We start from the raw sequence: 8,645 nt of genomic DNA on the forward strand, positions 1-8,645 counted from the left end.
AAAATGCAGTCTCTTTGCACACATATAGTAAAAGGACTCAAATATTGAGTAATTCCTGGGTTTTTAAAAAACCAGTAGAACAAAATTTTTGTGACTGATATTTTGTTCGACATGCACACTCTATGTGTATATACTCTTTGATAATACTCAGGCAACTTTGAGAGCATCATAATGAATAAAAAATGTCTCCCAGTGTGAGCACTGACGAGCATGCGCCCCCATAATCTAACCTAATTTTTCCAAAAGTATATATAAACTTAAGTCCTGTCGATTTATAGCTCTATCTCATGTAGCAGGTAAGACTCATTTACTTGAATCTAGGCTAGGTTCAATACTCTCAGCTATCCGCCTTCCTTATTTTTACCCTGATCTTACTATCATGATTCCACTACAATTATGTATGATCTATCGTCCATTTCATAACTCCTTTCGATTCGAAGGAGTTTTACTAAGTGTTTATGTCCACTTTACAGAGCTTTCACTGTTTCATAAGAATTTGTAAAAAATAAAACTTTCAAATTTTAGTTTTAATTGTTTTTTAATAAATGTTTAATAATGCTATATAATATTTGTTGTTTTATAATAGTTTATAATAAAAGAGTTTGTCGCCATGTTAACATTTTAGTTAGAATTCATTTAATTACTTGTTTTTATATAGACAAAGCAATATAAATTAATTTAAAGGTACTTAAATTACTAATGACTTTATGATATTGTTTTAAATTAATAAGTATGAAGTTGTACATAATGTAAATAAGACAAATAAAGGTTGAAAAAAAAGTTAATATATACAGAAAACTGACGTAAATACTTATATATTAATGCTTAAATATTAAAACTGATAAAGTTGACTTAAACTTAGATTTTAGACAAATTGAAGATCTTTTGAAAGAGTTTTATTCGAAACATAATAATTTATATTTATTTAATATGAATAATAATAATAAATAAGGAAAAATACAAAAGACTTAAGTAACAAACTTGCTCAACACGGACAGCAAATCGTCCTGCAAGTCCTTCGATTTTTATTTTAAATTTTTCTTTTTTTTTGCAGCTTTGGTTTGATTTCAGCATTTCTCTGGCTTCTGAGCTCGAATGCTGATGTTATATTCAATATATATTAGCATTACGTTAACGGGATGGATCTCACACTAGAAGTCAGTGATAATGAATAATGATAATGAATAATTTAAAATATTCCTAGATATTCGCTTGTTGATGCTCGTAATTGAAGTGATTAAATGCTTATTAAAATTCCTTGGTTTTGTGCTATTAAGTTAAATGTACTCGTACTTACGCTAAAAAGTAGCAACTTAGGTCTACTCTTGCGAAGCTATATTTCTACCATAATTAAGCGTAAAATATATATTATAAATTATATAAAAATATATGTTAAACCGTCGACAAAAAGGATATGTCCTTTTAGATTTTTATATACATAATAAAAACGTGTCGCACTTTTCTCTACTCATAAATTTAAATACACAGTATTTACATAAACAGAGTAATATATATATACTAATTATGCTTATTCTTAATTATTGATATAGCATACTCTAAACTTATTATACTTTGTGCTTTTTAAGATCTAACTAATAAAAATAATTATGTATATTTGAATTTTAATGGATAAAATTTAAACAGCAACTATTTTGCTCGGATCTACTTTCACGCGTAAAAAGACTGTGTCGTCCTTAATGAATGGACGTCGATGTAACAATTCGTGCGAAATAAAACGTGGAAAGCCGAAGCCCAATTGATCTGGTTCATTTGATGGTCGTTGAAAATTCTCCCAAGTTGGATCAGGCACAAAAGATTCAGCAACACCACCTTGACCGCTTTGTGCACCTTGTTCGAATAGCGTAAAAGTGATGGAATGTGAGAATGGCCATTTAAGCAATGCATCATATTCACCGGGCAATACTTTGATGTATACGGAGACATGTGTATTCTCACCAGGTCCATTGCCATTCAAAAACATAGAAGCTTGTAACTTGTAACCGTATTGTGAAGTGTAGAATGGTGGCGATACCAATTCGAGCCCATCCTTGCTGCGTGCTTCAGCCATTTTTGCCGACCAATCAGTTATTTTCCATAGCAAAGTACCAGTGTAATTAATGGATAATTTCGAAACAGCTGATTTTAGCATTTGTATTTGTTGACCTTGACGTGATGATAGTGCGACCATAAGTGATAGATGTGCTGAAGCATTTGCCTCCAAATGTGTTTCCAACATATGACGTGGTCCTTTGAAACGACAACCGGCTTCTTTAAATGTGCATGAAATTGCTAAAGCCTTGCATTCGTCACGCAAATGCGATTCCATATCACCACGCGCAATGGAACCCACATCACAACGTTGTGGGCAAACAATTGGTGCACGTGGACATTGTGCCACATGTATGGTAAGTGTATCAGCAGAAAATTCACGTGCACAGTGTATGCAACGACGTAAACGTTTGGCACAATCCTTGGATTTATGTAATGTCATGCGTCCACGTAGCACACGTTGGCCACATTTTGATTCGCAATATATTGGTTCCTGACCGCAGGTACCGGCATGTTCGTCAAGACCAGCACCAGAGAATTCACTTTGACAGAACTCGCATTTGGTGCGGCGCATGTTACATGTGTATTGCATGTGATCGGTCATCATTATCCGTGGTATTTGGGCACCACATTTATTTGGACATTGTGTGGCATCATGTTTGCAAATGTTTAAGTGAGCCTGCAAAAAAAAAAAAAATTATAAATAACTTGATTTCTTTCTTTAATATAAAAGACTTGAAATAGTTAATGAATACTTAAAACAGTATAATATTGATCAGAGTATTGCAATAATATTCTATAAGATCTGGAATATAAGGAGGTCTAAGTAGAGATGATCTTTAGTAAAATAATTTACAAGACTTTGCTATTATTTAGAGGATAAAAATATCAGCATCCACTCGGCTTTGAGTTTCCAGAAGAAATAGATTTTTAGAAAGGTACTTCTTTGACAGTTCATTAGACTGTTCATCGATGAAGACGAGAGCATTATTAAATTATTTTAAATCAACGGGATGGATTTAGTCTCTACGCTTTTATATTAAGGGTTCTTGCGAGGAATGTGTTAGCAAAATAGCGAAAAATTGATAATTGAGGTATATGGAAGTTATCTAAAGGTCTGCCACTTTAACCAATCAATCAAAGATAACAACCTCACAGTTTCATAAAATAGGAAGATAAAAAGCTAAGAAAAGTAATTACTAAACTCTATTATAAATTCTTACAGAGTTTAATCACTTTCGCAGCAACATTCCTCCTGATATGATCGGAGCTGTGCGACACAAGTCTCTCCACAATACCTATTACTCTACTTTGATAAAGTGTAATCCATTTCTTCTATTATATTCTCTTTAAATCGTAGTTTTTAGGATTGTGTTCAATAAGTCTTTACCTAATAAACACATTGTGCTTTTCAGAATCACCTCAGTTACCTCACTAGTTAAATCTTCTCACTTCATCAAATTTGAATTTCTTAATGTTTAAGTTTAAACTTCGTTTTTGGGACACCGAATACAAAGTCCATACCTTATACCATCATTCTGATACTCAGTTTGCTCACTGTGATTCCCACAATTACCCAGTCTCTTCAACAATCTAACATATTCACTTCACCTTCGTCCGCGCGCTTTGGATTTGAGAAATTTTTTGGGATTTTGAAATGTTAAAGCTATTCATTTCTATTATTGCTTTTGAATGATTACTGGCATAAGGTTATCCGAAGATTGAGCAATGGCTGGATTGAGCAATTATTTATTTCTAAGGAACATAGGTATGTGGATTTGTGAAAATATATGTGGAGATATGCAGGATTCCTACACAAGTATTGTTTGTTTCCCTTTTTTTTATAAGATTTTACCTAAAGTTACGATCATTTTTTCTTATGGATCTATTTAGTTCTAATGACCCATTATGTTGCAGTATAATATTCAGAGAATATAAAATCTTTAATTATGTATGCTATAGGGGGAAGATTTAAGTCTACGATTTTCTATTTATTTTTTAGATAAATATTTAGTATGTTTAGTTTCCTGAACATAAGAAATTGGAAAACAGACAGAGAAAAATAGAGAAAAATGGAGGACTGTTGTTAGACTGTAGAGTCACGGATGACGATGTTTAGTTTCTTAGTTCTGCATGCACTGGAGAATGGGATAATGTAAATGAGAAGCACTTTGACTTTTTCACATCTATGGCAGGAAATATTGCGGGAACTCTTCTTGAAGGCGTTTTATTTAAATTAAAGTATAATAAAATAAAATAGACAAAACACTAAATTAATTTTAAAACATACTTCATTTCATAGAAGACTCAGATTGACTATTATTGTGTGTATGTAAAAAATATGTACTTTTAGAATTTTAAGAATAAAATTTTATTTAGCAAATAAAGTAACACTAAACACTTACAAATAAGATCAAAAAACTAATGTAAATAGAGAAAAACTATTATCATTTAATTTTGAATTATAAAAATTTTGAATTTTATAGCTTAATTAGGCACCTCAAAAGTCAAAGATATTAAATTCTTAATTCGAAGCGTGTGAAAATGAGTGCTACCACTTCAAAGGTACTCAAGCTGGACTTCAAGTGTCAAGAACATTCCAGCTTCGCTTAGGTACAATAATGCTTTTATTTATTCAAGTTTTCGTTTTCAATTGAAATAAGCAGAATTCGAATAGGTAAAAAAATAATTAATTTTTTTTTGACTGGCACATTAAAACAATTAACTTTACAGATCCAAAAGCAAGCATAGGAGGAATAACAACAAAACGCATTTTAAGACGACTTCAAGCGTATTTTAATGGGCGTTAATTTTTAATATTCATGGCTATGAAATTTGAAGTTTAATTACTCAGAACTCAGAATAAAAACATGTATGAGCAGTGTTTTGTATGATAAAGTAGCTCTACTAACCAAAGTAAGTCTTGAATAATTACTTAAAAAAGAAACACATTGAATCAACGAAAAAAAAAAAAAGAAAAAAAACATTAACCCTAGTCACATCAGTCGTTAGCGTGCAGAATTCAGAGAATTTCAGGCTAAAAAATTCATTCATGTTTTTCTTATTTTATTATAATATTTTTAAATTCAAATTCAAACATACAAGATCCATGTAATCTGAAGTAGTTTTTGCACGCTCCTCTATGTTGTTACACTCATGAGTAATTTAAGCAGCATGATGAACTCTATATTATAGCCTATTTACGCAGAAAAATGAATCTGGATCATGGTATCAAGGTTTAGTTAGCATTCAGAAGAAACTGTTGGTGCAGCAGTTGTAGAGTGGGAATTAGGAAACATATTATTTTATTGGAGAAAAATCTACAATGACCTGTAAGTAAATCTAACATAAGACTGATATCACTACGGGGCATTTCAATGAGAGAATTGGATTTCTTTTAAGTGGAATGCGACCACATTCCATACAGATACCTGTATATAGTCGAGTCATATCAACTGAGTAATAGTTTATATGATGTTAACGATTTGCCCAGATTGTTTAGGTGTTCCGAGTAAAGTTTTGAAGCACCTCTCCTCTCTAGTGCGTCTTTTTTATTATTCTTTAAAACAATAACTAGGTGTTTACTGCAAATCATTTACATGGTTTGCATGTAACAGACTTTTATAACCTTTGTGAACAATCTATGGTCGATATCTAATATATTAAATGTATTTTTCGAAAAGGTTACTTCAGACTCTAGCCTTAATGATAAACTATATTTTCTACATTTAAATAGATTCGAAGCCGCTATCGTTGGGTATGATAGTATTAGAAAAAGCGGAAAAAAATAATCTAAAAATGTAAAATATGAAGAAAAATTGTTGGGTCAAAATAAATTGAACGGGGAAACCACATCATAAGATACCATGTAGAGTTCAAATAGATAAAGCAATGCGAAGACATTGTTAAATATACAAGATTTAAGCGTAAAAGTAATGATAAATGATATATCTAACAAGAGTAGCTGATACTGGCTCACAAGAATTTATCATGAATTACAAACCATTTTTAATATGGTAAGTATTATTGTATTTAAATTGATTCAGTTCTTGTTTTCTGTTTTTTACAGTTGTTGGTTCAGTTCCAATTTAAAACCCTGATTTTTTGTTACACAACTTACCTTTAATTTTCTTAATTCATCTGACCATTTGCAGCCCTGTTTGTGATGAATGCAAAACACCAAAGAACCCATTATGGCTTGCTTTGGATCAGGTCCTGGATAGATCTGAAAAATAAAAATAATTTATTTATTATTAAATTTAAATAGAAAAATATATATAAAAAAATCAAATAAATAACGACTGTTTTGTATATATAAAAATTGTTTAGGAAGGTTTTAGAGTTTCAAGTAATGTGTTTTTTATCTTTAATTAAAAGTACTAAATTTTATAAATTAATTAGTGGTTTGAAATATATTATTTGTGTGCGAAAAGATATATTATAAAAATTGATTTCACTTAGTACTGAGAAATTTTCATTAATTGATGATGTTGTCAATTTTTTTTGTATTATTAATAATATCGTGGCAGGGCACGAGTTCTAGTCCTGTTATTTGTAGTTTCAAAAAATTATTTACTCACTGATAATGGGTATTCAAAAATTCAATCAATTAAAAATATAAAAGAAATAACTTTTGTTGTTGTAGTTCTTTTTTTTCTTTTTGAAAAACCTCTTTGAAAAATTATAATAAAAAATAAAAGGTTTCGAATAGAAATGAAAAGACAACAACAAAAAGTTTAGTTAATTTATTGAAATTTGGCTGACCATACAACGCTGTTTCGAGTATTGTTACGAAAAGAAACTATTTAAAAGTTAGATGGGTTCGAATAGAACTGAAAACACAACAAAAAAAAATTTAGTTAATTTATACTCGATTACGCTGTTTTGAGCATTGTTACGAAAAGAAACTATTTAAAAGTTAGAATAGTTCGAATAAAAATGAAAAGACAACAACTAAAATTTTAGTTAATTTATGGTCAGTCAAAATTCAATAAATTAACTAAAATTGTTGTTGTTGCATTTTCAGTTCTATTCGAACCCTTCACACTTTTAAATAGTTTCTTTTTATCATAAGATGCGTAACTTTCGTCGAGAAAAAATTAACATTAAATATTAACATTAAACAATAATTAATATTAATTAAAATTTAATGTAAAAAATTTTTGTTGTTGTAATTTCACTACTATTCAATAAAAGTCTCTTCATTAAAAAACAATCATTTGTATGAAGAAGTTAACAATTAATTTCTAATGTTTTAATGTTTTTTATAAAAAGTTTCAGAAAGTTAACCGCTTTAATTGAGCACTATTGATATATGTACAACAGTATTTCAATGAAACGTAACATATCGACAAATTATGACTGATTTCTCTGAAGAACAGTCCATGTAAAATTTAGCAAATTTATTTTTTATTTTAACGTTTTATTTTTCGGCGAAAAAGCAATTAATCAACATAACGAACTTTTTTTATCTCTTGTTTAAAAAATATCGAAAATCTATAGCGACTGCTTGATAATGAATGTGCTTCCTTCCGAACACAGGAACTATAACGACTAAATTAGAAGTTCTCAACTGAAAGTTGTTTCACATAAATCGGATACTTAATGAATGTTGGTGTCTTGAAGAACGGCAAAATGGATTTTGTCTTAAGTGGCGCCATCTATATGTAAGAACAATAAATTTTCAGTGCTCCAACATATCCGCATATCATTTCCAGTGAGTAGCCTAATATTCTTCAATGAGAGAACAATTGCATTAAAAACAAAGTCGTTATTTGAGAACGGATAAAATATGCAGCATTTTTTTAACTTTAGGTATGTGTGAAGTATCTCAGATTTATATTGAACATTATCCTATTAAGTGTTAACGGTTCGTTAGGCTAACTTGTTTTATGATGCAATAATATTTTAACTTCAGCGGAAGTGCATGAGTAATCATTTGAATATTCTAACTGAAAAACATAATAAATGTTTATTTAGTTTCATTCTTCTTTCCAAAACTAAAATTAATTGTAGAGGAAATATTTGCATTTATAATGAGCAAAGAAAACTTAATAGTTTTCGGTTGAATAATTTTATTAAGTAAACGCTGAATGCAATACACTAACATACATATGTTTGTCAGTAAGTTAAAAAATCGCTTACCAGTAAAAATTGTGTAAAAATAGTGATAAAACAGCTATAAGAAAAACATTATCTTTGTACTTGAAAAAGTTCATAGGGTTTCATTACAAAATGCACAGGCACCCTAAAAAACTAAATTAAGCATCTATAACATGAAGATTAAACTGCAATCAAACTGCAGTAAAGAATTATGCTGATACAGCAGTAAAATTTGCATTTTTTTTTAAACAAAATTACGAACTCAGCAAACATATGGGTATGGGTATGGATATGGACAGACAGACAGACAGACGGACGGACGGACGAAAAGAAAAAATATAATTTGCACTGGCAAGCGTTGCAGTTGCATTTTCTGTTGTATTAATAAATGACAATGTGCCTATTAAACGATAAAAAAAAGCAATAACAACAAGAATGTTGTAAAAAAATGATTTGTGAATGGTTCCAGTGCAACTCCACATCCGGTAGATAAG

General features: G+C 30.0%; 1 protein-coding gene across 1 annotated transcript; it reads right to left on the reverse strand.

Annotated features, from left to right (window-relative positions):
• Positions 1 to 600: 600 nt before the first annotated feature.
• Positions 601 to 6,268, reverse strand: LOC119662180 (TNF receptor-associated factor 4). The gene is made up of 2 exons (XM_038071745.1): positions 6,170 to 6,268; positions 601 to 2,728 (listed from the first exon to the last, which is right to left on the reverse strand). Exons 1-2 carry the CDS (start codon positions 6,239 to 6,241, stop codon positions 1,637 to 1,639), a joined length of 1,164 nt encoding a protein of 387 aa, XP_037927673.1. The 5' UTR covers positions 6,242 to 6,268; the 3' UTR covers positions 601 to 1,636.
• Between the last annotated feature and the right edge of the window lie 2,377 nt (positions 6,269 to 8,645).

The sequence above is a fragment of the Teleopsis dalmanni genome, chromosome X (genome assembly GCF_002237135.1).
Source record: "Teleopsis dalmanni isolate 2A chromosome X, ASM223713v2, whole genome shotgun sequence".
Taxonomy (NCBI): domain Eukaryota; kingdom Metazoa; phylum Arthropoda; class Insecta; order Diptera; family Diopsidae; genus Teleopsis; species Teleopsis dalmanni.